Source organism: Fomitopsis serialis, assembly GCF_022376445.1.
Source record: "Fomitopsis serialis strain Sig1Antser10 chromosome Unknown B0H18scaffold_193, whole genome shotgun sequence".
In the NCBI taxonomy this organism is placed as follows: domain Eukaryota; kingdom Fungi; phylum Basidiomycota; class Agaricomycetes; order Polyporales; family Fomitopsidaceae; genus Fomitopsis; species Fomitopsis serialis.
The window spans coordinates 43962-71788 of record NW_025955153.1 but is presented as its reverse complement, the minus strand read 5'-3'; the positions used below and the strand labels follow the sequence as shown (position 1 = coordinate 71788).

At 56.4% G+C, this 27827-nt stretch overlaps 7 protein-coding genes across 7 annotated transcripts; 6 read left to right on the top strand and 1 right to left on the bottom strand.

The window, feature by feature from the left end:
• The first annotated feature begins 1129 nt into the window (after positions 1-1129).
• Positions 1130-2677, top strand: B0H18DRAFT_177672 (uncharacterized protein). The gene is made up of 5 exons (XM_048036987.1): positions 1130-1374; positions 1427-1798; positions 1855-2276; positions 2330-2434; positions 2487-2677. Exons 1-4 carry the CDS (start codon positions 1294-1296, stop codon positions 2421-2423), a joined length of 969 nt encoding a protein of 322 aa, XP_047885964.1. The 5' UTR covers positions 1130-1293; the 3' UTR covers positions 2424-2434; positions 2487-2677.
• A 425-nt stretch (positions 2678-3102) lies between these two features.
• Positions 3103-3864, bottom strand: B0H18DRAFT_177629 (uncharacterized protein). Its single transcript, XM_048036986.1, has 2 exons — positions 3738-3864; positions 3103-3683 (listed from the first exon to the last, which is right to left on the bottom strand). The coding sequence occupies exons 1-2, from the start codon at positions 3763-3765 to the stop codon at positions 3280-3282; spliced, it is 432 nt and encodes a 143-aa protein (XP_047885963.1). The 5' UTR covers positions 3766-3864; the 3' UTR covers positions 3103-3279.
• A 1308-nt stretch (positions 3865-5172) lies between these two features.
• B0H18DRAFT_1126348 (uncharacterized protein) lies at positions 5173-8393 on the top strand (the record flags this gene model as incomplete). Its single annotated transcript, XM_048035148.1, has 5 exons — positions 5173-5295; positions 5352-6255; positions 6305-6780; positions 6836-7416; positions 7460-8393. 5 exons carry the CDS (start codon positions 5173-5175, stop codon positions 8391-8393), a joined length of 3018 nt encoding a protein of 1005 aa, XP_047885962.1.
• Positions 8394-15476: 7083 nt separating this feature from the next.
• On the top strand, positions 15477-15968 carry B0H18DRAFT_888388 (uncharacterized protein; the record flags this gene model as incomplete). Its single annotated transcript, XM_048041227.1, has 1 exon — positions 15477-15968. A coding segment is annotated over one exon (492 nt), but the record flags the coding sequence as incomplete, so codon positions are not given.
• A 2312-nt stretch (positions 15969-18280) lies between these two features.
• Positions 18281-20112, top strand: B0H18DRAFT_916546 (NIPSNAP-domain-containing protein). Its single transcript, XM_048041596.1, has 9 exons — positions 18281-18693; positions 18770-18872; positions 18934-18979; positions 19029-19123; positions 19180-19247; positions 19316-19485; positions 19556-19657; positions 19714-19786; positions 19843-20112. Exons 1-9 carry the CDS (start codon positions 18616-18618, stop codon positions 19909-19911), a joined length of 804 nt encoding a protein of 267 aa, XP_047885960.1. The 5' UTR covers positions 18281-18615; the 3' UTR covers positions 19912-20112.
• A 324-nt stretch (positions 20113-20436) lies between these two features.
• B0H18DRAFT_1049258 (uncharacterized protein) lies at positions 20437-22962 on the top strand. Its single transcript, XM_048030897.1, has 4 exons — positions 20437-20755; positions 20831-21146; positions 21216-22820; positions 22879-22962. The coding sequence occupies exons 1-3, from the start codon at positions 20607-20609 to the stop codon at positions 22602-22604; spliced, it is 1854 nt and encodes a 617-aa protein (XP_047885959.1). The 5' UTR covers positions 20437-20606; the 3' UTR covers positions 22605-22820; positions 22879-22962.
• A 534-nt stretch (positions 22963-23496) lies between these two features.
• Positions 23497-26737, top strand: B0H18DRAFT_1049250 (U3 small nucleolar RNA-associated protein). Its single transcript, XM_048030896.1, has 6 exons — positions 23497-23580; positions 23631-23778; positions 23831-24690; positions 24742-25792; positions 25848-25984; positions 26037-26737. The coding sequence occupies exons 1-6, from the start codon at positions 23546-23548 to the stop codon at positions 26662-26664; spliced, it is 2859 nt and encodes a 952-aa protein (XP_047885958.1). The 5' UTR covers positions 23497-23545; the 3' UTR covers positions 26665-26737.
• Positions 26738-27827: the final 1090 nt, after the last annotated feature.

The following is a 27827-nucleotide window of genomic DNA, read 5'->3' as shown; positions in this document are numbered from 1 at the left end:
AGGTGAGCATCAGTTCCTGACCAAATGCGCGTTGTGCTAACATTCCACGCAAGTCTGAACGAATACGGACAGGCACAGGTAAGCTGTTGCCTGATCTATTACGCAATTGCTCAGTGACCCGTTCATAGGATCATAGCAACAAGAGTTCCGAATTCCTCGCTTCTATACCATCTCAGTCGAAAGCGCTCTCGGGCGGTGGTAGTCTTGCTCAGCATGTCGGCAGCGTAAGTTCATCAACGACGGTTCGGTTCAGAGCATAGACGGCTTATCAGTCTCAGTCTCAGCCATCTCCAGACGTCGATGTATCCATGGACGATTCGGCTTCAGATGGCGCTAGCTCGACCTCAACTGAACGTCCACCTCGCCCTGATAAAGGAAAGAGGCGTCAACATATCGGCGAGGACTCGCCCGACGAGGACAGTTTCACGCTAGTCGAGCAGCGGAATGAGAAACGGCGCCGTCGCGACCCAGAAGAAATGACCTCTCTGCAAGTCAAATCGAATGTGTGTACTTTTGTTATTACTGTATGACTCGTTATATCTAAACCATCTCAGGTGCAAACCGCGACCAAGCCATCTACTGCTCACCAGGAAGTCTCACACACAGTGCGTATCGGTACAACATAGGTGTTTCTCTTCGATTTCATTTTTAAGCAGGCGTCTCGTCGCCCCTTTGAACGATTCGACAATAGCAAACACACGCGCGTGACGAGGACGCCGACGACCGCACAGACAGGCTCTCCTGCGACCAATGCGAGAAAGCTACCCGGGCCGGCCGAACCTGTGTCTGAGCATCAAATTCCTTCGACAGAGTGGCAAGAACCACGTAGACCTTCCAGCGCGCGAAAGGGGCAGACTCCTCCAGGAGTCTCAAGTGTGCCCTCGGGTCAAACGCACAACGTAAGATATACCTCCCATATCGACGCTGCTCTGACCTTATCGCACACGTTATCGCACCTAGGCTGTCACTACATCGTCGAGCCATTCTCTCGTCGATTTGACTCCCCTTACGCGGCGCGATCTCGTCGTGATTGAGCAAAGCATGCAGCACAGTTTCGACACCAAGATGGCGGAGCTCGCAGCTACCATCGCATCGTCGTTGCAACTATCGATGGAAACTGCTATACGGTCCGTGGTGTCTACGGCAAATGCTGTTTCATCTGCTCAGGCTTCCGGGTCCATTGCATCGACGTCGCGTCGTGGGGATGCAGCCGACGCTTCGTCGTCCAAAGGGCCCGCGGCCAAAGGATCTGGAGACGAAGACGATGGCCCAGGGGACACGGCTGACGACGAGATGGACGTAGATAACAAGTCTCGCTTGCCAATTAATCACCGCGAGCGGCCGAAGAAGTCTCCGGAAGACAAAGCGTTCAAGGTGAGAGGATTGGAGCTCAACGATGACGCTGGTCCTCACTGACAGCTACTAGCAAACCCTCGCCGTTCATGCTCTCCGACTGATGGCGCGTCAGAACAAGAAGTCTCCGTTCGTCAACATACCATCGGCGGAACAGATAGCAGCCTTTGATCCGACTAGTGGTCGCGAGTGCTGCACCGCAGAGAGGTTCTCCTACGACATACACGCACGACCTTCGTCTGCCTGGAATCTATCCGCAGCAAGAGTCTTCACGGTCGACTTCAGGGCGCGATACCCCCGGTTTGAAAAATCGGAGGAGCAAGTGATAGAAGCTTGGATGAGGCACACAGAGACCCTGCGCCGGCAGCTTAAAGGTCAGGCCATGAGTGAACAGGAGACTCAGTACGAGCAGAAGCTGCACAGGCGACAAGAGCGGAAGCGGCAGGTAAGTGATCGCGAATACATTCGTTGTCCATGTTATAGATCTATCGTCCTATACAGCTGTTCACGAGGCGTCGCAATATCGCCGTCTCCCTACTTGCTCCAATGGACACGGAGCTCATTGACGCGCTCGGTGTTCATGGTATGAGTACTGATGAGTCCGACCATGCTGTCGGCAGAGGAGAACCGACGTATTTTATACGTTCCAAGGCTTGGCGGTCTCCAGAACTCCAAGTATGGCTGCGGACCCTCGATTCGCTTCACCTGTGGACACGCTACAGAGGCGGCTTCCAGGCTTCCCAGGGTGGCTGGCCTCACTATCGGGTGGCTAGTCAACAGGTCACCACTCGCCCTGCGGTCATCAACCTTCCAACGAATTGCTACGCCCCATCTCTACTGCAGGGATGCGACCCATTCAAGATGAAGTGGCTGAGCCCGCTCCCAGACAAGATCAATCTCAAGCACGCTGACCACATCATCGAGTATGTCTGATATTTCTCACACGTATGAATGACACCGATTGATCATGTTATAGGACGGCGAAATTATACGACCTGTCTCGTCAGGTGGTGGTGACCGGACGCTTCGACCCTGAGAGGCCTGTTCAGCCGAACGCAGGTACCGATTAGATGATCCGTTGGTGAGCCCTCAGATTTGACGAAACAATTGCTCAGAGGCTCAGACGTCTTCAGGACACATGGCGATGCATACAGGCGGGTAATACAGACACCACCCGTCCAGACGCCACATGAATTATACTCCGAATTTGTCACGAAGTCCATCTCCTGTACTAGTACACACCCTCCGCTCCACGAACACACCGTAGGCTCTAATGTATCCTGATTTTCTGTACATGATCAGTGCCACCGGCCACTCGTGAGACATCTGCTGACTCGAGCAGGCTTGACCAAGATCAGCACACAAGCAATTGCCATCCGACGTCGGCGTGACAGACTGCGGGGAACGCGCAACTAGGTCAGTGCTGCACTTCTTGCCGAGCTGGTGTCAGGTGACCATCCGCGGAGGGCGATGGTGTCGTCGAGCGGTCGGCTTGTTGTCCGTACGAGGAGGGTCGACGAGGGGAATGAGGCCGATGGCTCCGAAACCAATATACCCTCAGCCTCAAAGTCATCGCCCGCCACCTCCTCGTAAGCGTTGGCGGGCGCACATAGGCCTCGCGGTGCGAACTCCTAGGTTGGGTTCCTGCGCCTCGCTCTTGTTATTCGTGAGCTCGGTTTAAGGTGCCCGACCGACACCTCGCCTTGAGGATGTCATCCTCAGCGTAGATCTGGATCGTGTCGCCGGCGGCGGTCCATAATGAGCTTGTTGGTCGTGAGCGTACCCGACTTGTCTGAGCTCAGAATGGTCACGGCGGCGAGCCGCTCAATCGCAGTGATACGAGTGACGATAGCCTGGTGCTTGGCGAGCTGCTGAGCACCGACGGTCAGGGTGACGTGGTGGGATGGCGAATGGAGATACCGCCAATCAAGAGCACCAAGGTAGCGTTGAAGCTGTGACCATAGAGCTGATGTGGGGGAGGATGTTCGGCAGATGGTTGACGGTGTGGTCGTCCTGACCGACGAGCAACGCGGAGCGACCGAGGAACATGTTGGGGCCGGTGGGGATGACGACGCTCGGCCTCGGCCTGCTCGGAAGTAAAACCACTAGGCGCATACAGTCAGTGTCTCGATCAATGTGAGTGGCAGACTCAACGTACGGGAAACATTGATCGTCAACCTCAGGCTTCTTGCACCGAGGCGATGACTCGCCAGTGAGCGCAGCATGGTCGATCGAATCATCGACACGCTGATGGACCACGGCGCTGAAGCCCGGGGTGAATGGGTGGCAACTGGAAGTCCTGCGGTGGGACAGCAGCATCCTGTCCAAATCTCTCATGTCTCAGGTAATCGATGCCGCTCTGGCTCGTCCTCCCGCGTACTCACCTTCTCTTTCATCAGCCCCTCTCACCATTCCCTGCGCGCCCCTTGGAGGTACTTACCCCCATCCGTCGGTGCATCTCTCGGAGTTCCGTCCCGCTCGTCTCGTCCTTCACGCTCCGCTCGCCAGACTTCCTCCTGGCTCCACTGGACGTCCCTTGAGCGGGTCGCATGGTTCTGTCGCTCGGCGGCGCAAATTGCATAGCATCGTCAGGTACGTCTAGGAGGGACCAATGAGTGTATCTTGTCGCGCAACGGTCGTGGGCATGAACAGTCGAGTGAGTGATTGCAGTTACAGTAAGAAAAGAGCTCTGCAGTGCGAAACGGAGAGGTCAGACATTGGTCAGACAAGTCGGTCCTCGGAAGCATAAGTATACCGTGACCTCCAAGTGACCTCAGGTGCTCTGAGTGAGATCTGGCACATGACTCACCTCGCCACGGCCATTATGAAGTCCTTTCGTTCTTATACAGCCTATACCCTCCCTTGGTTCTCCTCAGAGTTTCCTGCCATATGAAGCCTGCGTGCCAGTTACTCCATAATTCTTATACGACACTACCGTTGGATGACCCGCCTCGATTCAAGTGATCTGGTACGCGGCCGGCGTGTGCCGTGCACACGAAGACATCCTCACAGAACGCGCTCGCCAGCGCCTCGTGACTCTCAGGCCTGTCTGCACACATTCGCCGACTATTGATATCACGACAGACGGCCTCCTTAAACGCCTTCGCAGACCGTTTGTATCACGCAAGACCCGGCACTGTATGTGCCTGTCTGCCTTTTATATGACGTACCACTGAGTGATGACTGCTGTTCAGATTCCACGATACTCAACAGAACGTCGGAACTGTACGGCGCCCCAGCGAAGTCTGCTAAATTTGAAGTGACCTCGTTTCAAGGCGCCTTGAAATCCGTAGAGGCGGGGAAAGAGACCGGTCAGGAAGCGCAGAAAGGATACGACCTAACCGGAGTGACGCTTGCCATGAGGTCATGTTGACGGCCACAACGCCTCTTACATAGGTGAGTCCTGTCTTAGCCGCGATCCTTGCATATTGTTGACTAACCTCCCAGTACTGGCAACTGGTCACGCAGTTCGAGAATCGCGTACCGGCAAAGTGCGAGTTTAATCCCGAGCGACACGCCTGCTCACAAGATCGCGGGTTGGCTCACGTCCCCGTGCTATATCGGTTGGAAACCTTGACGACACGACGCGAGCGCTGCAGGCCCGTCGTCAGGCTGCGGCTGAAGCACAGGCGTACAACGATCTGTCCATCCAGACGAGCCTGGGCGGTATCCTCGTGCTGACAAGGCTAATACTCGGGTGGTGGTTCTCCTTCGGTCCATTTCTTCAACGACGAACTCTCCAAAAGCAACTCGTACCTCGCCGCTCCGTCGACGAACCAGAACCGCGCTACGTCACCGAAGTCGGAGGGGTCTTCCCAGATGCAAACGCCGACCCGCTCCCTCTGGATCGGGAACCTCGATAGCTCCGTCACCAGCGAACAGCTCATCCACGTGTTCGCCCCGTACGGTGCCATCGAGTCGCTCAGGTTGCTGCCTGAGAAGGTCCGTGTCGTGTCCATTCATTTCCCGTTCCCACCGCGCTGACATTCTCGCATTAGGAATGTGGCTTCGTGAACTTTGTCGACCAGGCGGACGCGATCCGCGCCAAGGAGGACGTCCTGAACCGCCTGGGCGGAGACGTTGGCATGCCGAACGGGCAGACCGTCCGCATTGGCTTCGGAAAGGCTGATAGCGCGCCGGTCGCTCCCGCGAAAGTCACGAACATGAACAGCCCGTCGGCGACCTCGCCTGGTGGCGGGCTTGGTAAAGCGACGGGTAACAACGTCGGGCTGGCGGGCATGGATGCGCAGCTGCAGTCTACCCCAACAAGAGCGCTCTGGATCGGGTCGATTCCATCGACGACTACGCCCGCGACCATTCTTAGCGTGTTCAGCCCGTACGGCCCCATCGAGTCTGCGAGGGTTCTCACGCACAAGAACTGTGGCTTCAGTAAGGTTTCGTCTGTCGTCTGTGTACATGAGGTTGTTCGGGAGGTTGATGTTGGTGCCCCAGTCAACTTCGAGCGTCTTGACGATGCAGTTCGCGCTCGCAAGGCTCTCAACGGCCGCGACGGCCTGGGCAGCGACGTCGGCGCTATCCGCATCGACTTCGCCAAGGTGCCCGTCAAGAACGGTTCAGAGGGCACCGGCGGACAAGACGAGGGCAACGGCCTCAACGTCCAGGGCGTCGGCGATCTGAGCGTCGGCGCGACAATACACGCGCTGCGCAACATCAAGGGCGCGACCACTATTCCCGTCGACCAACAGGTCCTCAGCGGTGAGGTAGAGAACTACCGCTCGAACCTGTCACTGAGCATGATCGCCTCTGGGGCGCATGCTGGCATGTTCGACTCGGCTGGCAAGCCTGCGGGTTGGACTACGGCGGTTACGGAGCAGCAGATGGTCATGAAGGAGCTCAGTGGTGGAAGTCCTGATGCTGAGGCTGACGTTCAGGCCCTTGCAGGTGAGCTTACTGGGATCGACTTAGTGATCCAGCACTGACGTACTAGCAGAGTTCCGCCCTCCGATGATGTACTACACGACGATCCCGCTGGTGTCTGAGAGGCCTCACAACAGACGGTGGGATGCGTCGAAGCTGCGTGAGCTCCGCAAGAGGCTCGACACGAGCACGATCTCCACCGAAGAAGTTGACAATACCGCGGCCGACTTCCTCGACGGGGAGATTGTTGACCTCGCGTCCGACTGGCTTGGTAACACGTTATGTCTCCCTTCGGATGTCCGCCATCGATCTGACAAGTGCCTCTACGTCGTGCAAAAGCTTTTCGAGAAGTGCTCTCCAACGCCTCGCCTTGCCATGCTCGAGCGCCTCAGCCGGCACCTCGCTATGATCGGTATCCACAAAAACGGCACGTGGGCTGCGCAGAAGATCATCGAGTGCGTGCAGACTGCAGACGAAGTGGCTCTCGTCACGCAGAACTTGAGGCCCTACGTCCCGCCGCTCTTGTTGGACCAGTTCGGTAACTACGTCGTGCAGTAAGTGTGAGAGTACGTGTGTATGGGGATGCATACTGATAGCCGGGTAGATGTGTCTGCGCTTCGGTGCACCCGCCACCGATTTCTTGTTCGACGCGATGGCCGACCGTCTCTGGGAGATCGCTCAAGGCCGCTTCGGAGCTCGTAGCATGCGTGCCTGCCTCGAGAGCAGCAACATCACTGTCAGCCAGCAGCGCCGCATCGCTACTGCGATCATCCTGAACTCGATCCCGTTGGCGACAAACCCGAACGACGCGCTGCTCCTGACGTGGCTGCTGGACACGTCGAACTTCCCGTCGAGGTATAACTTGCTCGCGCCTCGATTCACGCCGCACCTCTCGCACCTATGCACCCACAAACTCGCATCGCTCACAGTGCTCAGGATCGTCAACCAGAAGGTCGAGCCCGAGGCGTCTACGCAGATCGTCGAGGCCCTCTTCTCGTCGCCGGGCGATCACGTCCTTACCGACGTGCTGGGCGATCAGGTTAACGGTGTTGCCGTTGTCCACAAGATCTTGACGAGCCCCTTCGTTGACCCTACCCAGCGCCCGAGCTACGTAGAGGCCACCAAAAGGGTACTGATTGAGTTGAAGGTCGGCGCCCTCAGCTGCGTCCGCCAAAAGGTGTCGCGGTGCATATTCTGGCCTTCGCCGCCGTCTGACAGTCTTTTTCAGAGCGAGGGAGCTCGAGGCAGAACAGGGGATAGGTGCTCGACACAGGCCCCCCGCGCTGCGCGCCTTGGCTTCCGGCGGCTCTCCTCCTAATAACGACCTATCTTCGTCTATGAACTCCCCAGGCGACAACGGTGACCTGCCGCCGACCAACTACCCCGCGGGCTTCCGGAGGGCGAGGGCGGGGACCTTGCCCTCCAATGTCCAGCTCGCAGCTCAGCGCTTCGCCGCGGCATCGAGCACGCTGAGCAGCTCGACAGCAGCGGCAGCTGCCACTGCGTCGACGGGCTCGTTTCAGGAGCAGCTCCAGCGACAGAGCTTCGCACCGCCCGCGTCGACGGCCCCCGTGCGACCTGGTTTACGTCACTCGGCCTCGGTCGCTTCTTCAGCTGCTTCCTCTGCATTGACTGAGCGGGACAGCCGCCTCCGCTCTGGCTCACTCACCCTCCCCTCGGGCGGTCTCTCCAACGCGTTCGGCTCGTCCCTCTTTTCGTCGACCTGGATGCCCAGCCGCAACGGTGGTATGCCCGTGCTGGACGATCTGCGCTCAGTGACGTCCATGGACTCCGGCGCAGATGATTTCGATGTCCACACGCTGGACTATCTGGGTCTTGACGAGACCCTCCGCCACCCGCCCGCTGCTACCATCTCGGAGCTACGCAATCAGGCCCAAGCCGCGATCGCAGGCAATCTCGCTGCGAACCCGTCTAGGCTTCGCGCTACTACCGTGTCCAACCCGTACCGGCCTTCTGCAGGCGCTTCTCTGCTCGCCACTCCCAGTGCAGAGGAAGAAGAGGAGCTTTATGATGAGCGTATGTACGGCAGGCAGAGTCTCAACGCCTACCAGGACACGGAGAGCGACTATCTCTCCGCTGCGTACGTGGCGAAGGGCTTCAAGCAGAGCGACCACCTCTCCGTCGGTCTTGGTGATGAATAGGAAGTGCGTCTCAAAGATGAGCCATCTCGATGAATAACGGGAAGAGCTAGTCAGGCATTCGACCTACTCCTTGTATGACACTTGTCTAACTCAACGTTCTGTACATAGCCGTGCGCACATATTATTTTTTGCTTTATACCTCGAATTCTGATCATGGTAGCTATGCTGTAGCCACTCGCCACTCTCAGCACGCTGCGTGGCACATACCTCAAACGTGATGACGAGCGCGGTATGTTCTGTCACATCCGTTGCGGGCCCTGATTTCCTGCTCTGACGTGTCCTACGTAGACAACTAAAGTGCATGCGCGGGACTTAGTGTATGTGCTCGGTGGTGGTCGCGACACGACGCGTCGATTTCTATCTGCGGGCATGTGCACGGCTCGTACTGAAACTAGGGTGCTATTCTCTCGGTTTCTATCTCTACATAGAGCACCCTAACGCCCCGCGCCGCTCTCTGATGAAGCCCTCCAGTGGCCTTGCCATGGAAGAAAACCAGAGTAAGGGACAATGTCCCGAACGTTGACTATGCTCTACACCGTCTGCATGCGACGGCTTCTGTCCGTTGAACTGGAGTGGGCCGTACAGACCGTTCTAGGTGCTTTCGCTCAATGAGTATTTCAATCAGACCTCCGAAGGACAACACGGCAATCACTTGGATCGTCTCGTTGACGTTCACATCGCACGCTCAGTGTAAAGAGAGGAAACAAGGAAGGGGAGCTCGCAATTTCGTGCACATGCTAGCCTCACGTCACGCCTTCCACAGAGGTACTGCACATTGTCGGGTTCTGTCGACCATTTCTCATGTGAGTAGTCGTTCGGTCAGGCGATCAATGGTGAGGACTGACGGCCAAGCAGTATAGATTACCCCTTCCGCTCAGCCCACGATATTGAAACATTAGTGGGAGACGAAGGAACGGCCAGTACAGCGCAATGTACTCTGCTTCTACCGTGAGCTGACCTCTACCATAGCTATGGGCCGTGATAGCTACAGGTTAAATGATATATTTCCGCACTACTCGCTGCGATTCATACGTGCAAGTCGGCGCCGTTGGCACTCTCCGCAGGGCGCACAGATATCGCTAGTCTCATCGCTCATGAGCACGGGATCTTTATTGAGGAGGCTGGGATGTAGGCTAAGCGCCGGGACGCGTGACGCGTTTTCTCAGATTTACTAGTACCGGAGCCACTGGCACTGCCATTCCCATTTCCTTTGTGTAGTCGAAAGTTGGCATTTCGAATCGCCCCGGATCGAAGGGCGGTGCCACTGACTCGTAAGTGTGACGCGAGTTGTTACATGCGTGAGCTATGGTCCTGACGCTTAAATCGTCATGGTGTAGAAGATCGGCTGCCCTAATACCAAGAACACACGCGCGCACTATAACTAGACAAGAATTGATATTTGTTGCATTGCCCAACGTGCGTGAGCTTCAGAACGGCTCTACAGGCCAGTGCGGTACTGATTTCAGGAGGTCGTAGCTTCATTTATCTAGGCCCTCACATCACCGCGCAATGAACACCTCCGCGCTGCACAGCGACAGGGCAAGTCATCCAAATGCTATTGTGGATGGCAAAACGATGTATTTGTGCACCTGCGATGCATATCATTGTCGCGACAAGGAGGTGCTCGATCCACGCAGCGGTCGTACCGTCGTCGGGGACTGGCAGACTTCCCGTGCCATCCAGTTTCATTCTACGATCGACCGACATGTCAATTCTTTGCGGGAAAGGATCCTTTCTGGCCCGGAAATCGAAGCTAGGTTCATGGCCCTAGCCGTGACTGAAGCTCCTCCGCCCAATGTGTCCTTTGAAGGCATTGCGTTATCGACTGGGCCCTCGGCATCGGCACCGAATGAAACCCCTCTTAACTCGACAGCAGCATCTTACGAGGCAGCAGGCGGTGGACCGTCCGACGGGGGTAATGATACCGCGGAGCTCGACGCATATGCGTCGATCGAGAGTTCTCTGAGCGATCTGGACACTATGTTCAGTGCTATCAAGCAAGAGATCTTAGGATTCTCCGCGACCGCGCCTCTAGCCTTTGCGGTTCCCCCAGATGCGACGTCACCCCCATACACGTTCTCCGATGAGATTTCGGATCGTCCAAATACCGGTATATTTGCCCTATCATCCACTTCCACCCTCAACTCGACTCTCTTGGCCCACGAGGCCAACATGTACAACTACTTGGATCTTAACGGACGCTACGCTCTCCCCGCCGTTGAGGCTGTCGAGCGTATACGATTACGTATTCGCGGGAGTATCTGCGGAGAGATCAAACGGGTTTGTGATATCAGAGGGAGAGAATGGGATGCCCAACGCGAGCATGGTCCGCCAGGCCCACAGACTCATATAGAACATAGGGGAATGGCTAGGATTTATCTCAACTGTGGTGAGGACACTTCAATGACTACCCCCACAGTCTCTAATAGCTCACACCACGTCTTAGATCGCTATCATCGCAAGGCCTTCCCAGGCCTGGATCCGGCTGTGGCAGCATTATGCTACATGGTTTTAACGCTCGCTCTCCTCTGCGGTGTGTCGAGAAGACAATGTCGTTGGGTCTTGGACATCGTCCGGTTTGTCTTTTCTTTCTTGCAGGGAAAGTTGGGCCTCGTTGGCCAGGTCCCTTCCGACCTACGCAGCTTGCTCCGCCACTTCGATATCGATCCCGAAGTCAAGACATACATCTCGTGTCCGCAATGCTTCTGCCTATACCCGGGCCTCCCTGCGGACTGTCCGGAACGATGCACGTACACGGCTTACGAGACTGCCTCACCATGTGGCGCCGATCTTTTCGCGACACGGTCTCTCAAGGGTGGGATGCATACCATGGCGATTCGCAAATACCTGCACCAGGACTTCAAAGCATGGCATTCACGTCTTTTAGCTCGCAAGGATATCGAAGCCTCACTGGACAAGTACGCGACACAATGCGGGCAGGTTTTGCACGACGACGTTCACGACAGGGTTCACGATATCATGGAGAGCAAGATTATTCGGGATTTTGTCGGGCCTGATGGCTTGCGATTCATGGATTGCCCCGATGACGAACTGAGGCTCATCTGGGGCTTTGCGTTTGACAGTTTTGATCCGCATCACATGAAGCCCGGCCGCAAGAGCATATCGTCTACCGCCATTTACCTCGTCCTCATGAACCTGCCCCCAGATCTTCGCTATCGCGAGGAAAACATGTTCTTGATCGGCGTTATCCCCGGCCCCGGAAAGCCTTCCTTGGACGAGATCAACCACTATGCACGACTCATTGTGGACGACCTACTCGTGTTCTGGAATCCCGGAGTCTACTTCTCCAAAACCGCCAACCATCCAAGCGGGCGTTTCTCTCTCGGTGCCCTCATCCCAATGATATGCGACCTCCCTGCCGCGCGCCAGATATCTGGCTTTGCGGGCCACTCAGCGACATATCTCTGTTCGATATGCCTTTTGGAGAGAGACAACATCGAGAACATCGTGAAATCGACCTGGACTTACCGCGATGTCACTACACATCGTCAGAGTGCTGAGACATGGCGTACTCTCAGGACGAAGCGTGCGAGGGTCGCCCATATTCGGGAAGGCGGGGTACGATGGACGGAGTTCCTGCGTCTTCCGTACTGGGACCCTATCCGGTTTACGGTTGTTGAGCCCATGCACACTCACTTCCTCCGCAATCTATCACACCACATATCATATGCCTGGGGCATGGACGCGTCGAGTCCATCTGGTGATGGGGTGTCTTGTCATAAGATGGACATCCCGCCGTGTGCTGCGAGAAACCGGACACAAGAATGGGTACAGAAGGAGGCGTTCTTATGGACTGCGACACAGGAGAGTCTGGAGCTGCAGCCGTACCCAGTCTTGTGGCACTTGTGCTATGATCGTGGCCTCCGGAGAGCGGGCTCTGTACGCATGCTCGCACGGCGTCTGATTGAATGGGTGTGTCTTATGCTATTGCAGTTGTATATGTCTCATGTAAATCATCCACAGCGCGACCATCAGCCCCCTGAAGTACGGGCGAGAGCGGGGTCCCTTCTAGGTGTTGCTCCGCATGCACCTACTCCGGTTGACGCTCATCGTACCCCTACGGGCACATCGCCATCACCGTTTTCGCTTGAGGCACAACCGTTGCCCGATCATGTCATGACGATTGCTGCTGGACGTCCGAGGAGCGGGGACACTGAACAAGTCTCCAGAGAGGACTCCGTACGCTCATCCGAGTCGAATTACACCGCGTCGAATTACACCGCGTCGAATTACACCGAGTCTAACTACACCGCGTCGAACTACACCGCGTCGAACTACACCGCGTCGTACTCGGACATACATGGCGAGAACAATATCGTCGGTACGCAGACATCTGCATATCAATCTGCTTACACAACCATGACTGAATCACCCTCAGGATCGCTAGACACTCACGGGGGATTGGATCGGACATCTTCTACAGCAGGGGCCAGTGGCTCTCAGGCTTCAACGACGTCTCTATCAAGCCAGGCTTGGACGGAGGATGATATCGCTAAGGCCGAGCTAGGGCTTGCCAAGGGGAATAAAAACCCCAACGTACGCGCAGCAGTACTCCAAGCCCTCTGCAGGAAGAATGGCATACCAAGCGAAGGGACAAAAAAGCAGCTCTGGGAACGACTTTCAATTTGGGTGAGTCTTGTACGGCGATTGGGTAACTTCTGCTAAGGATGTCTATAGACCGCCGCACACCCCGGGGCAGCAAATGAGATATCGCCAGATAGGAAAGCCGTTGTTCTTGGGGCTGATATGCTGCAAGAGGTATGGGATGACATAGATCGAATGCTTGTCCCTTCGTGCGTCTCTCCTGCGCCACGCAAGGTTGCCGCAAAGCCGGGAAAGCTAAAGGCGGACGAATGGCGCTCGTTAGGCATGATGCATTTAGTTGTGACCCTCGTACGACTTTGGGGCCATGAAGGAGGCCGAAGAGAGGAGATGCTGCACAATTTCATGCACCTCGTATCTGCGATCTTCATTTCGTGTCTTCGGTCAACAACCGCCGCACACATCAATGCCTACGACTTCTACTACACGACCTACCTCAGGGAGTTCATCTCTCTCTACCCCGAAGCACCCCTCCAACCCAGTAATCATCTTGCCCAGCATTACGATGAAAACCTGGAGGATCTAGGCCCCTCCCATGCCACACGAGCTTTTGGCCCCGAACGGTTCAATCACAGCTTACAGAATGTCCTAACGAACATGAAATCAGGTATGCAGCAATGACAGTGACTTCATTGCATATCTGACAGCTTATTAGGCGAACTGGAAATGACTATGATGTACCATGCAAACCGTGCAGCCAATGTGCGACCTCTGCTCACGAACGGTAACCTCCCTCCAGAGCTGTCGGTACTGCAGACTTCATTCGATACCGCATTCGAGTCGGAGTCTCGGGGCACAAGGCTCAATGACATGCTGGGCCTCGGAGACGCAGCGAGACTGCAGGTCAAAGAGTTCTCGTCCTCGATTCGCTTTACGACTGACGAGGAGAGACGTCTGGTAATCAACTACGTCGGAAGACATGACCTCAGCGGTGTGTATAGACCCACAATGCGCGATTGAGAATCAAAGTTTCTTACGGTCATACAGGGATCGTGTCGTGTTCTGTGATGCGAACAAACGGCTTCAACTTCCGGCCATTCTTCAGGAGTCACCATGATGCCAACATACTCATGCGGTCATGTGAAGAAGTGTTTGATATTACTGACCCAGAGTTGCCTAACATTGAGAAGATTGGAGTTTCTCCTGCCCAAGTTTCACGGATCCTTTGGGAAAAGGAGTGTCCTATTGGGGGGCCGCAGAGGAATCCCACTCGAGGAATCTTCCTCATTGTGCAGCGATACCGGCCCCTTGGCCAGGACGCTTGCGAAGATCCATATCGCCGTTTCGGATTTGCCGTTGCAGGCTGCTTGTTCTACGAAGATCTGTTGCCCCCGGAGATAATATGTGCGCAAGATGTTGTCTGCCCATTTGCACGCACGCCGTACCATGGGACGTCGGACTCTGCAATAGTCAAGAACAGGATCCATGCATTTCCAATTGTTAAGGTACTCCCAGCGTTTCGAATGGCGAGTGCTTGGCATGATTTTTAACTCCCTCTGCAGGATTTGTACCCATCACCGCGTTCAAACGGCACACCTGGGAGGGGCCCGCCGGGGGACTCAGTAGAAGACATGGTCGACGTCACGCGTACATGACTTTAAAGGCGACCTGTAGTTTTGTTCTTAATGTGTATTTCGTGAGCTCGAGCGACCAGCGAACCCATTCACCGCGACTTGGTCCTGCCGGCGAACAGAATATTATACTCATCTTCAAAATATCATCGTTATGGATATTGCCTGCTGTTGCCATATTGGGCACAGGGCAGTCCAATGCGAAGTCGTGGCGCCAGTACGCGCCTCCTCATCCACCCATGATCAATTTGCCTTGTACGTTGCTACTGACGAGACCTTCGATTAGTCGCTGCCACCACTGATGCTTGAACGCAGCTGCAGTCCTTGAATATGGACCAGCTGGCTGACGGGGACAACGACAGTCGAAGTGGCGACCCGTGCGCATCTTCCGCTCAACTTCAGATGGCCGTGGCCGCCGCATCTGCCCCGGTTCTGACTGGCTCTACACCTCCGCCAACGTCTGCGCCGTCAGGCACTGGATATACCTCGCGTCCGGGGTAGCCAATTTCACAAAACGGTGCGTAGCCGGAGGTTAAAGGGTTCACCCCGGACGTGAGGATCACGAACTCTTTCACAAAGACAAACGGCTGGATGAAAACGAACGATACGCCGTCGCTTGCTTGGGCTAGTGTTGTGAGTTGCACTTTGTTCGATATTATTTGTGCGAACGCTCAAGGGGACACGCTTGCAGATCAACTCAAAACGTTCATTGTTCGCGTGCAACTACACGTCCATACCTGTCCTCCTTCTCAACCTCAATCTGTCTAATCTCACGTGGACCTCACCTTGCTCCATCACGTCGTCGCGCTGCACTGCTCGCTCTGCTTTGCGTCTGTAAGCTGACGATTCGCGCGACATCGCACTCACCTGGAAGTCCGGGAATCCATGAGTCAAGCACGAGTATGAACACATCGCCGATACCAAGAGACAAGAGCATCCGCAGGTGTTCCCTGGGTACAAGTTCCAACCGGTGAAGAAGGAGGACAAGGAGAAACGCAAGGAAGAGGAGAAGGCTGAGAAGGCGAGAGTGAAGGAGGAGCTGAAGAAGGCCAAGTCGCGTCACGTACCGTACGTTCAGCAGGATCTCTTCGTCCCGGGGCCGCCTCCCCAGCTCCCGCAACCGCCTTTTGTGCATCTCAACCACCCCTACCGCCCCGCGCTCTCCACCACTCTCGGCCGCCTCGTCGCCGACCTGGACGCCCAGTCCCTTGTCTGTCGCTGGCGACTTCCCGGGGGAGGACGACGCGCAGGACGTGAAGATGTCCTTCCCTGGACGTCCGTCATGTTGCCGCCGACGGAGAAACGGCCACGGGCTGGGAAAGGAAAGCAACCTGCGTACGATTCACGCATGCCCCCGCCTCTCGTACCAAGCAAAGTGTAGCCTGCGCCTGTGTCGCTCACGGCCGAGCGCATCTCGCCCCCCTGGGCCTCGAGTTCGCAGACTGTCGAGCTACCCATGGTGGACGCGTCGTCTGCCTCAACATCCGCTCCCGCGGATGCTCCGAACATCGTAGTATCTGCAGCAGACTCAGGATCCTCGTCTGCGGAGCTGAAGGGAGAAGACTGCGATGGATGTATCGAATGATACTGGACCGTCGAACATGGACCCCGACTATAGGTTCATGAACTCAACCCTTTTGGAGCTGATGGGGTACGTGTTTTTCTCGTCCACCAGACGCGTCGTGGCCTTCACTGATCGACGTGTGAGCTACAGGACATGATGCAGTCCGGCATGCCTTTGTCGGACCTCTGAGGGCTGGACTGTGTCCAACCGTAGGCCCTGGACGACGGCTTCAGCGGCGCAAACGCCAATGCTACGGGGGGAGCCAGGAGAGTACGAGCTTACGCCTGTCCAAATGACGGAGTTCAACGTGTTCCCGCCGCCGGGCGCGAACATCGAGGTCGGCGTCATGACCGGGCCCCTGCGCACGCACTCGAGGAGGTCTACCTACGTGTTCGCGGAGCTGCTCGACGGGCTCGACTGGTCGACCATGTCTGGTGGATCGATCTTTGGCTCCTTGCAGAGCGAGGGTGCCGACGGGGAGGCGGGAGGAAGCGGAGACGGGATGGACATGGATGGGGTTGACGCGAACCCGATGCAGGAGCTGCGACGGAGCGTTGATCAGAACAGCCTTCGGTTTCAGGGGGGCTTCAGGCCGGGTTCTTGCTGTATGTGCTAGGTACGTCGGATGCCTAGCTTGCGCCGCCGTGCAGCCACTGATGCTTGAACGCAGGTCTCACTACTGGTGTGGTCGTCGACACCGGTGACGATTTCACGATGGCTTCGCTCTACTGCATCTCACACGTTGGCTGAATATGGCTGGCCGGGACGTAACGCGGTATCTGATCAAGGTTCGGCTCATGCGAGGTACACGGTCGAACAAGCGGGTGACTTTAAGACTGTCCGAGAGATCCAGGAGAAGCTGTGCTATGTCAGGTGCGTGAAATCTGAAGAAAACCAGTCGGAAGCCATTGGACTCACCGTCAGCTACGATATGTACCTCGACATAAGACTATCGGAGGCAACAGTCCTCGTGGACGCAGTAAGTGCACGTCGATACGAGAGTTTGTGCGTCTGCTCACAGTGCGTCCAGCTGCTGAACGGCTGACTGATCAAGAGCGATTCGCAGCGATCTAGTGCATGTTCCGGCCACACCTCGTAGACGTTGAGCAACCGGGCGTATCAATGATGCTCTTCCAGGCCATCCAGGATGCCGTATCGTGTCCTACGTGTACCATGGCCTGTGAAGCTGGCTGGAGAAGGACATGGACCAACTCTACCTCATACAAGTGCTCGGCGGTGACCCGTCGCGCGACGGCTCAAGGTATGCTCCACACGTCCCGCGTATGATGGCTATGCCGAACGTCGAACGTCCTGATAATCCCTCATAGAAATCTAAGACTCACTGCGCAGAAAACGCATGGCGTTCCTCGGCGGTGTAGTGCTCGCAGACATCTTGAAGAATCAGGAAGGATTCTGGGTATCGCACAGGGAGTCGTTCGGGCAGGCTCCGCTCGCTAGACAAGCTGACGGCGGGGTGAACGGTTCCGCGCGAACTGTGTTCCGTTCCAGCGCAGGTAGGTCATGTACGTAGCTCCCTAGTCAGCATCTCATGAGCGCTGACTCGCGACTGCGCTCACAGTTCAGTCAAGATACGCCATCTTCCCATATGGGGGTGGCGCCGACATGCACGAACACCACCTTGATGTGATTTCACTCAAACACGCCCGCCATTTGTGTTGCAAATCTGCATGAATCAGTATGCGAATGGATGCGAATGATGTCGTGAATGGACGCAAGTCGCTTCTTCGATTTACACGAGTGGAGGCGAATTGTCTTTGTGGGTGGAGCGAATTGTTTTGTGAGTAGGGCGAATCATTTGGCGAGTAGGGGGCGAATCATTTGGCGAGTACGGGCGAATCGTTTATGGAATATGGGCGAATCGTTTGGCGAATCGCAAACGCGTTTGACCGACACAGAGAATTTCTGGCCGCCTAACATAGTGACGAACCATGCAGTATGTCAGGCTTCCGAACATCCATTCTGGGCTTTCCGTATTTGGCCGCCTTACATCACGCCTTTTAGTGGGCCGAACATAGCACCTGCTAGGGTGCCGCAAATACATAATGCTCGGCCCACGTACATTGTCCTTACATCATAAATTATATCCGCTTTGTTCTGGGCCCGCACATGGCTTCTGGAAGGGCGTCGCGCATTGCGCGAGCATTGTCCTAACATGCTCAATGATCGACCTCTGCGCGGCCTCCTAACATGGCGACAAACACGACCAATGTCGTGTCACCTGACATGCGGTGTTTAGTCTGCAATGTGAGGGCCTCGAACAAAGAGCGTGACATTTCCACTTTTCGTCCAGTGTTAGGGGGCCTTAGTCCGCCGCTTACTAATCTACACGGTCTTCCAATGTTAGGCCAATGTTAGGCGCTGCCACAACCCAGTTTGTCCCCAGTGACTGCTGTCCGCCATCCTTACATCCATCCGCTCCTTTGTTTGCTCTATCTGCTTCGGTATGCTTTCCGTACGCAGTGCTCGAGCTCTCAAGCCGCGTATCGCAACATCTCAAGCACGGAGAGCCATTTCCGTCCAGGTTTGTTACCGTCGCGCTGCTAGCACGCGTTAGGGTGTTGACGCCTTTGGCTTGGTCGCCTCGTCATTTCCGGAAGACAATACTGCATGGATCACCCGAGGCGAAGCAGGAGGGCGACGTCCAGGTTCAGCAACATTCTAAAGTCGTGGCGCGAGGGAAGTACGTGCACGGCTTCGAGGGTGGGTGGCCGCCACGACGGAAATGATTGTTGTCACTAAATCCCACCTGTATCATCGCTAGTCCACAAGGTGAAGCCCGACTCCGTCGAGGATTACAGGAAGGCGGCGTAGGTTTGGTCCAACGTCACATGTTCTTGCTCACGAACGCGTCTATAGCGAGCAGTATTATTCTGCTATCAAAGACGACCCGGAGCTACACGTCAAGCTGACAGGTAGCTGGGAGACCGTTGTTGGGGAACAAGACACGTTTGGTGGGTGTTAGAATTACTCTCCGGCTAGGTGTTGTCTGACTGCGGCGCGGCCTCAGTCCACATTCTGGAATACGAAAACTACAGTGGTTATGACAAGACCACCAAGAAGATTCGGGACTCTGACGTGAGTGAACCCCATTTCCTCTGATTGAGGTCCGCGGATCGGACGACTGAATGGACGCCCCACGATAGTATATCAAAGCATACCGAAATATGTTACCTCATCTCGTCTCCCGTAACTCGCAATTGAACCAGGAGTTTGCGATATTACCGACGGCACCGCCCCATTCTGAAGGGGGCATCTTCGAGCTTCGCACCTATCAATTGCAGCCGGGAACCTTGCTGCAATGGGAGCACACCTGGTGGGTTCCTGTTATCTCCCATTCGTTAGCGTCGGTATTAATGAACACGTCTGGATTCTCGACCTCATAGGCGCAAAGGGATCGAGGCCCGCCGACAGTTTGTGGAACCAGTCGGTGCTTGGTTCTCCCAGGTTGGACGCCTTCACCAAGTTCATCACATGTGGCAATATCCGTACGTCACCGAATAATGTCCGTTCTCATAGCCGCATGATCAGCTGTCTTCTCTAGTGACCTTCAGACCCGCAAAGAGACGCGGGAGAAGGCTTGGAAGCTGGATGGATGGGCCGAGACTGCATCGAAGGTGAGCTCTTTCCACCAGGGTGTTGCATTCTGAACCTAATACCGCCGTGACACCAGACGGCCGAGTATTCCATGCTGATGGATTCGATAATACTAGAGCCGCTACCGTATAGCCCCCTGAAATGAACGCAGTCTATAGCATCCGGCAGTCTTCATTCAACGGATTTGGATGGCCAGTTCTGGATTCAGCCACAGGGTCGCACAGCGGAGGAGTTGGGTATTGCAAGGGTATTGCCCGGGAGGAGTGCTTGTAGCGCGTTGATATCGTCGGCACCTGGCGTGTATGTAAAACTTGAGTTACGAAGCTCTGATTGCTGTTTGAGTACACTTCCGGGCGACAAGCCGGCACGAGTCCACGAGTCCACGACGCGATAAGAAGCCAATAGCGTGGGTGACAGTAGGTCCCAAGTAGGTCCAGGCCAGACCCTCTCGCTCCGCGCAGGGGTTCATCGCGCTCGCGTTACGTTTGGGGCGTCATCCGGGAGGACACAAGACACGACGAGGCAGCGCTGGGCGGGTCTTGTGGGAAGCGGGCGAGTGAGGAAGGAGATGCTGACGCAGCGGAGTGTGCCCTTCGCATGACCGGGGCAGCCGAAAAGGCACCCAGGCGGTTGATATGATGCAGAGGAGATAATCACAACGAGATCACACTGTCCGCATGGTTATTGGCTGCTCTTGTGGTGGGACCCCCAGGCTAGACAAGGCAGCCACTGGCCAGGGAGTAACCAAGCCTGCCTAAACGGGACCACGCGGGTGTCGTCAATGTTTAGAATCGGAGTTGCGGATCTGATAGAGCACAATAGGCGTGCGATGTAAAGGCGATGGACCCACAACCACAACCTAGCCGCAAACTCCTGTCCACCTCTCCCCTCCAGCCACCCTCTCTCTCCGGGGTGCGCTGCATGCAGCCACCCATGACCAGCCTCAACAACCTTCTCAACCCCGAGAGCACATATGAGTACAACCGCAGGTGAGCGTCGTCGGCCACGTCTTCCACTCTCTTTCCCATATCGCGGCCCCGTTCTCGGCTGATGCAGCCTCCCAGAGTCACACAGGCTCACAATGGCTCGCCTCCAAGCACGACATCGTCGCCTCCAGCAACCATAGCCAGCGAGCGCACGGTTGAGGAGAACTACTACGGCCAGGCCAACATCTCCATCACCCCGCACGAGCCTCACCCAAATTGCCCCGACACCTTGACCTGCCTCCCCGACACCGATGGCCGTCCCCAGCATACCCTCCCCGTCATCCTCCGTTGCGCCATCCTCGGCAGCCCCAAGAAACGCCTCACAATCCGAGAGATATACGCGGCGATGGAGAAAAAGTACCCGTACTACAAGACGGCGGGGCCGGCATGGAAGGTGAATATCCTGCCTGTTTATCGTGCATTCGTCTATCAGGGTTGAGACGTCTCGTCCTTCCCCCTCCAGCAATCAGTGAGGCATCACTTATCACTCAATCGACTCTTTGAGCGTCAACCTCGCCCTGCGACCGACCCTGGCTTTGGGTCGTATTGGACTGTCAACCTCGATGCTCCCCCTGGGACGAAGCGACCACGTAAGAGAGGTCGCGCCAACAAGGACGCCCCCGCAAACAGCCTTCCCCTGGAGAACGATGTTCTACAGTCCTCGTTGGGAATTCCGGCACAAACACCATTGCCACCTTCTGTCCCGCCATCACATTCACACCCATCCCTCCCGCAGTCGCTTTCTCATGCGTCGCTGGCGCACCCACTGTCGCACCCTTCGATACCGCCCCCGCTCCCGCACTCGACCTCCGCTCCCTTGCCAACGTCGTCCTTACCGCCGCAACGTCCACCCTCAATATCCCCATCTGCACAGCCTCCCACACCCCATTCCGCCTCGAACTCAGCTCCGTCTTCCGCTCATTCATCCGCACCAACCTCCGCACCGCCGTTCCCGAAGGTCCGGGAGCAGACTGCTGAGTCGGAGTATCGCTTACAGGACCCTCCAATCGCTACGCTGCGGCCCGTTGACAGTAGGTCGTTCAACCAGGGATCTACGCTGCGTTCCGCGAAGTACTACGATGAAGACGAGGACGAGGATGATATGGAGTGGGAGGAGGACGGGGCGCGGATGTCGGAGTACGACAGCGCCGAGGACACACCATATCAATACGACCCTCGACCAAAGCCCTCGACGTCCAATGGGCATTCTCACCATTCGCTGTCCTCTGTGAGCAACAGACCCGCCCTGTACGGCGCTTTCTCGTCCTACGCAAGCAACCCGACGCACAGGAGCCCGGAAACACAACCTTACAAGGGCCCGGAGCCACCACCGCCACCAGGATACAAAGGCTCGGACAACCACTCTTATCGGGCGTCCGACAACCAGTCGTACAATCGATCCGACAGTCAATCGTTCAGGAGCTCGGAGGGGCAGACGTACAGAGGGCCTGAAGGACAAGCCTACAGAGGTCCCGACGGCCAGCTGTATCGAGGCGGCGACGGGCAGTCATACAAAAGCTCCGACGGACAAGCGTTCAGGAGCCCAGAGGCGGGAGACCCTCTCATCGAGCGTTTGAAGATGGAGATGGCAGGCCTACGGCGGCAATCGACGGACGCCGTTAACGCTTCACTTCGGCTCTCAGCACAACTCTCAGAGTCGCAGGCGGATGCCTCGAGGGCGAGGGCGACTATGAAGGTGGTGGAGAGCCGACTGGAGGAGGAGATTAGGCGGAGGCGGGAGGCAGAGCACATCGCGGAGGACGAGGCGCGTCTCAGGCTGGCGGCAGAAGACGCGCTCCGAGCATACCAGTTGCAGCGAAGACCACCGGGGTACACGTCATCGAGGCCATGACAATTACAGCATCCGTATTATTTTGGATAGGCATGTTTCTTATAACTCACGTTCTTTCGACGTTGTGCTACTGAACACCGGATTCTCCCCCTTGACACTCTGTCTCCCTTTGGGCCGGTTTGTACATTTCGGTCTTGGTTCATCCTCATGTATCGTTCTCGCCTTGTCATATGCCATAATTTGGGGCTGTGTTGATACATTCTTATTGCGAGTAGGCTATGTGGTGTTCGGCGGTCTCGGGGAGCGTACATTAATGGAACAAGGACATTCATACCTTTAGCTCCCGATCTATGGCTTGCGTATGCGTAGTCGTTATGGGAACTTGCATCCACATGCTTCATGACATGCATGCTTCATGACCGAGCGTTGCTGTAATAAGCGCAACATGCATGCACTCAATACGACAGAATGGGAGTTCACCGTCAACAAGGGGTAATGTGTGGTCATTGGACTCACACGCAGGTGGGAATGCCGCCTATCCCTCAATTTATTCTGTCAGACACGACGATAGAGGGACGACATCTGGGTATCAAGTGAGCGTATTGGCCCATGGGGGATTGGTCAAGATCCTGAGTGGCATGAGCGAATCTGACAGATGAAGCTTGAGTTAATCTGGGGTTTCGCCGCCTCCGATGGCCGTCTTCACGCGCTCAAGTACCGCAGGTGGGCAGCACAAGTGACGTGCTCTAGGTCAGGGGGAGGAAGGACGTTGTGGCGAGAGTCGCGAGCATGTCAGAGCACGCTGTGTGCGCATGTCGACGCGGCTGAGCGCCCGTCCCCCGGCGATGTGGTTAGACGCCCAGGATCATATCGTGCCTCGATCGGGCGCTAGATCCCCGGGCGTCTCTGGTTAGAGGCTCTTGGTCAACAAACACAAACAACCGCTCCCGGCGCGAAAAAGCTAGCAGGTGCTAAGCGCCTTACAGTCGACCAAACCTGCCATGGCATCTTCAGCACGCGCCAAACTCAAAACAGCGTATGTTATATCCGAATCACTCGTATGTATATCTGACTGCTGTCGTCCAGCTTCAAGAAGGCCAGGGTCATCGCCCCTCTGCACACGGAGGGTCCGGTGGCCATCTCCCAGGATGGGACCAGGCTCTTTACGTGCGTCGGCGAGGAGGTGCTCATGACCGATATCAAAGAGGGGCAGGAGATGTGTCGGTTCTCTGGGGTGCGTCTAAGTGTATCCTTCCCCGTTGACCGAAATCTGACATGCGTGGCAGGATACGGAGTCCATCACCTCGTTATGTATAACTCCGTCCTCCACGCATCTCATAGTCTTCACATCGGCACTGGCACTGCGCATATATGAGGTCCCGTCACCAGACGAACCCTTGGCGAGACCTGTGCATCCGATTAGGGTGGTCGCACGCGCACACGACGCGCCCGTCCATGTGTGCAAGGCCGACCCTACCTCTACGTACCTCGCGTCCGGTTCAGCGGACGGCATTGTGAGGGTATGGAACATCCTGCGCGGCTTCGTCACGCATGTCTTCAAGGGACATGGAGGCGTGGTCAGCGCGCTCGCCTTCAACTATCCTTTCGACCCTTCCGCGGTCGAGCGCGAGACAAAGATGCAGCTCATCACCGGCTCCGTAGACACGCGCATCCGCATTTTCGACCTGTCTGCGGTTGCAGCAAGAACGGGTGCTGCGTTGAAGCCAGAGGCCATTCTCGAAGGGCATGTCTCCGTTCCCCGCGGTCTAGACGTTTCGCCCGATGGCAAATGGCTCGTCAGCGGAGGTCGCGATTCCGTTGTGCTTGTTTGGGACATCTCATCCAAGGGGTCGCTCGCAAATAAAAGCAAGAGCAGCAAGGGGAAAGGGAAAGAGACCGCTTTCTCTCCCTCCCTCGCCAAAACCATACCGGTTCTCGAGCGCGTGGAAGCAGTAGGGCTCCTTCGGCCGGACGAAGACCTCGCTGGTTCCCCCTCGGGATCTGGAAAGCTCCGTTTCTACACAGGCGGGCAAAAAGGCGTCGTCCGTATTTGGGACGCCCGTGAAGGCACGGTTCTATTTACTCTGGGTCACGAGCAAGAAGGCGGAGATGATCAGGAGGAGCAACGCCAGATTGTTGACAGCATGTAAGCGGGGTCACTCTTGGACCTTTCTCAGCCATCTAACGGGTCTCCTAGCTACGTTCCTGCCACATCTACGATAGTGTCCGTACATGCGGACCAGAACATCCTGTTCCACTCCCTGACGAGCAAGTCCCTTACGCAGCAACTGATTGGCTTCAACGACGAAATCGTCGACGCGACGTTCCTCTCCCCGTACCTACCCGCGCAAGCCAGCGCGTCGTCTTCGAAACTCACAGACACGCATGTTGCACTCGCCACGAACTCTTCTCTCGTCCGAGTTTACTCCACAACGTCCCTTGACGCGCGCCTGCTCACCGGACACTCGGAGATCGTGCTCTGCCTCGACCAGGGCGCGGGTGGACGCGTACTAGCGAGCGGTAGCAAGGATCGCTCAGCACGTCTCTGGGCCCCTGCAGCTTCGAGCGACCCCAGTGCCGCTGTGCCAGAGTGGGGCTGCGTCGCCGTTTGCGAAGGGCATGCCGAGAGCGTAGGCGCAGTTGCTATGTCGCGGAAGACGGACTCGGAGCTGCGCTTCATGTTCACAGGCAGCCAAGACCGGACGATCAAGATGTGGGACCTATCCAACGTACCAATATCCTACACATCCTCCGGGGAGGATGACGCGGATGGAGACGGCGCGGGGCCGAGCACGCTAAAGCTGAAGAGCTTGACCACGCACAAAGCGCACGACAAGGACATCAACTCCCTCGACGTCTCGCCGAACGATCGCCTGCTCGCCTCCGGCTCCCAAGACCGCACCGCGAAGATCTGGGAGATCGACTACGTCACCACGAGCGCGGGGGTGCGCGGGGAGGTGCGTCTCCTCGGGACGTGCAAGGGCCACAAGCGCGGCGTGTGGTGCGTGCGTTTTGGGCGTGCCGAGCGCGTGCTCGCGACGGGCAGCGGGGACAAGACGGTCAAGCTCTGGAGTCTGGACGACTCTACGTGTCTGAAGACGTTCGAGGGCCATACCAACTCAGTGTTGAGGGTCGATTTCGTGAATGCCGGGATGCAGATGGTGAGCTCCGCGAGTGACGGGCTGGTCAAGCTCTGGAATGTGCGGGATGAAGAATGCGTCGCTACGGTGGACAATCACGAAGACAAGGTGAGCTGGCGTCGATGGTTCTTCGCGGGAAGAAGCTAAACCCACAATGCCACAGGTCTGGGCGCTCGCTGTGAGCAAGGACGAGTCGACGATCGTATCCGGAGCAGCCGATTCAGTGGTCACTTTCTGGCAAGACTGCACGGAAGAACAAGAACTCGAGAAACAATCCAGACGCGCAGAGCTCGTCCAAAAGTGAGCCCGTTTGCTCATCTGCTCGACTGACCCTAACCCTAACCTCCCACAGAGAGCAAGACTTCATGAACTACCTCACCTTGCAAGACTATCGCAACGCCATCCAGCTCGCGCTCGCGATGGACCAGCCCGGGAGGCTGCTCAAGCTCTTCAGATCCATCCAGTCGGAGTCCGCCGACACCTCGGAGCTTCGCCAGCCATCGTTTTCTGGCCACCCCTCAGTCGACACCATCCTCCGCACGCTCACAACTACGGATCTCGCCCGTCTTCTGCGCTACATTCGCTTGTGGAATGCCACCGCAAAGACGAGCGCCGTCGCGCAGCGCGTCTTGCACGCCCTACTCAAGCTCCGGCCCGCGGACGATATATCCCATGCTTTCGGCTTCGGCGACGACCTCAGCGCTGGTGCAGGAGTCACGGACACTGATGGGACACTCAGCGTTAGCGTAGGTGCAAAGGGCGAAGGACGTGGTGGCACCAGCCTCAAGGACTGGGTCGAGGCAGTCATCCCCTACACGGAGCGACACCTCACGAGGATGGACCGCTTGCTTCAGGACAGCTATGTGGTCGACTACCTATTAGGGGAGATGGACGGCGGTTTGTTTGACGAACTCGACGACTTGGACAGTACTGATGGGTCTGCCATGAAAGTTGATAGGGTGGTAGAAGTTGCAGCGTAAGCTTTGATTATTTACATACATGTTGATCTCAGTTGTAGCCATAGTCATTCTCCTGCTCCATGCACACGTACATAACATCTTGTACTTGATGGCCCAGCCGTGTCTGGTGTTGTATTCGAGGTCCATCCTACGTGATATACAGATCCTAGGTACCGAGTGTGAACAAGCGACAAAAGGAAGATGCACGACGAGGGGAGGAACACATGATACAGAGTGGGCGACTGCGAGAATACAAGTGGGTACAGGATTAATGGTATTCTAAGTGAAGCGAGGCACGAGCGTCGCGTAGAAGTGAGTCTACGCATGCAGGAGGAGATTTAGGCGCGCATCGCTCTCCTCTGCGCGCCCACTCGGACGACCGCTCTCGAAGGCTCCGCGGCTGCTACGCCCTTCGAATAGCTCTCGTTTTCTTCCACTAAGACTACACCACTTGTAGCTTACAGGAAGGGGACTATGGTACAACCTTCGCTCATCAATCCCGATGGCGACGAAGAGCCGGATTATGTGAGCAACGACCAAATGATTGTACCACTCACAAATGCGTGGAGGATGGTCAACACAGAGTCGTAGTCTCTGTCTCGCAAGCTCGTCCGACATGAGCATCCAGCTGAGCGAGCAGCGGTTGCCATTGTGGACTGTCCGACTCCGAGTCCTTCGACCGCCGCCCAGTGCTCCGTCACCAGCGCTCTCGCTCACTGGTCGCCGGGCGGGACCAACCCGCTGAGTTTCTTTCATGCTGCACGCAACACGCTTACACTGGCTCGCGTCGGCACGAGCATCGCTAGCTCGTGTCATGCACACGCGAGTCAGGCTGGAGGCAACATGCTTACACTGGACGCAGTATGCTTCACTGGCTCGTGTCAGCACGAGCTCATAGCCAGCGAGTGTCACACACGAGTCAGGCTGGACGCAGCAGGCTTATACTGGCTCGCGTCAGCACGAGCTCATAGCCAGCGAGTGTCACACCGGGTCAGGCTGGACGCAGTATGCTTACACCGGCTCGTGTCAGCACGAGCTCATAGCCAGCGAGTGTCACACACGGGTCGGGCTGGACGCAGCACGCTTACACTGGCTCGTGTCGGCACGAGCATAACACGCTCGTGTCATTCACTGCACACGAGTCAGGAGCATGCAGCAGCAGCACGCTTACACTGGCACTGGCT

Coding starts and splice junctions, on each gene's coding strand:
- B0H18DRAFT_177672 (XM_048036987.1), top strand. CDS start 1,294: ATGGACGTAGATAACAAGTCTCGCTTGCCAATTAATCACCGCGAGCGG. Junction 1,375..1,426: donor CGGAAGACAAAGCGTTCAAG/GTGAGAGGATTG, acceptor GACAGCTACTAG/CAAACCCTCGCCGTTCATGC. Junction 2,277..2,329: donor CACGCTGACCACATCATCGA/GTATGTCTGATA, acceptor ATCATGTTATAG/GACGGCGAAATTATACGACC.
- B0H18DRAFT_177629 (XM_048036986.1), bottom strand. CDS start 3,765: ATGGTGAGAGGGGCTGATGAAAGAGAAG. Junction 3,684..3,737: donor AGGGGCTGATGAAAGAGAAG/GTGAGTACGCGG, acceptor GAGACATGAGAG/ATTTGGACAGGATGCTGCTG.
- B0H18DRAFT_916546 (XM_048041596.1), top strand. CDS start 18,616: ATGCTTTCCGTACGCAGTGCTCGAGCTCTCAAGCCGCGTATCGCAACA. Junction 19,124..19,179: donor TGGGGAACAAGACACGTTTG/GTGGGTGTTAGA, acceptor GCGCGGCCTCAG/TCCACATTCTGGAATACGAA. Junction 19,787..19,842: donor GGGCCGAGACTGCATCGAAG/GTGAGCTCTTTC, acceptor CCGTGACACCAG/ACGGCCGAGTATTCCATGCT.
- B0H18DRAFT_1049258 (XM_048030897.1), top strand. CDS start 20,607: ATGGACCCACAACCACAACCTAGCCGCAAACTCCTGTCCACCTCTCCC. Junction 20,756..20,830: donor ACATATGAGTACAACCGCAG/GTGAGCGTCGTC, acceptor GCAGCCTCCCAG/AGTCACACAGGCTCACAATG. Junction 21,147..21,215: donor CGGCGGGGCCGGCATGGAAG/GTGAATATCCTG, acceptor TTCCCCCTCCAG/CAATCAGTGAGGCATCACTT.
- B0H18DRAFT_1049250 (XM_048030896.1), top strand. CDS start 23,546: ATGGCATCTTCAGCACGCGCCAAACTCAAAACAGC. Junction 23,581..23,630: donor CGCGCCAAACTCAAAACAGC/GTATGTTATATC, acceptor GCTGTCGTCCAG/CTTCAAGAAGGCCAGGGTCA. Junction 23,779..23,830: donor AGATGTGTCGGTTCTCTGGG/GTGCGTCTAAGT, acceptor CATGCGTGGCAG/GATACGGAGTCCATCACCTC.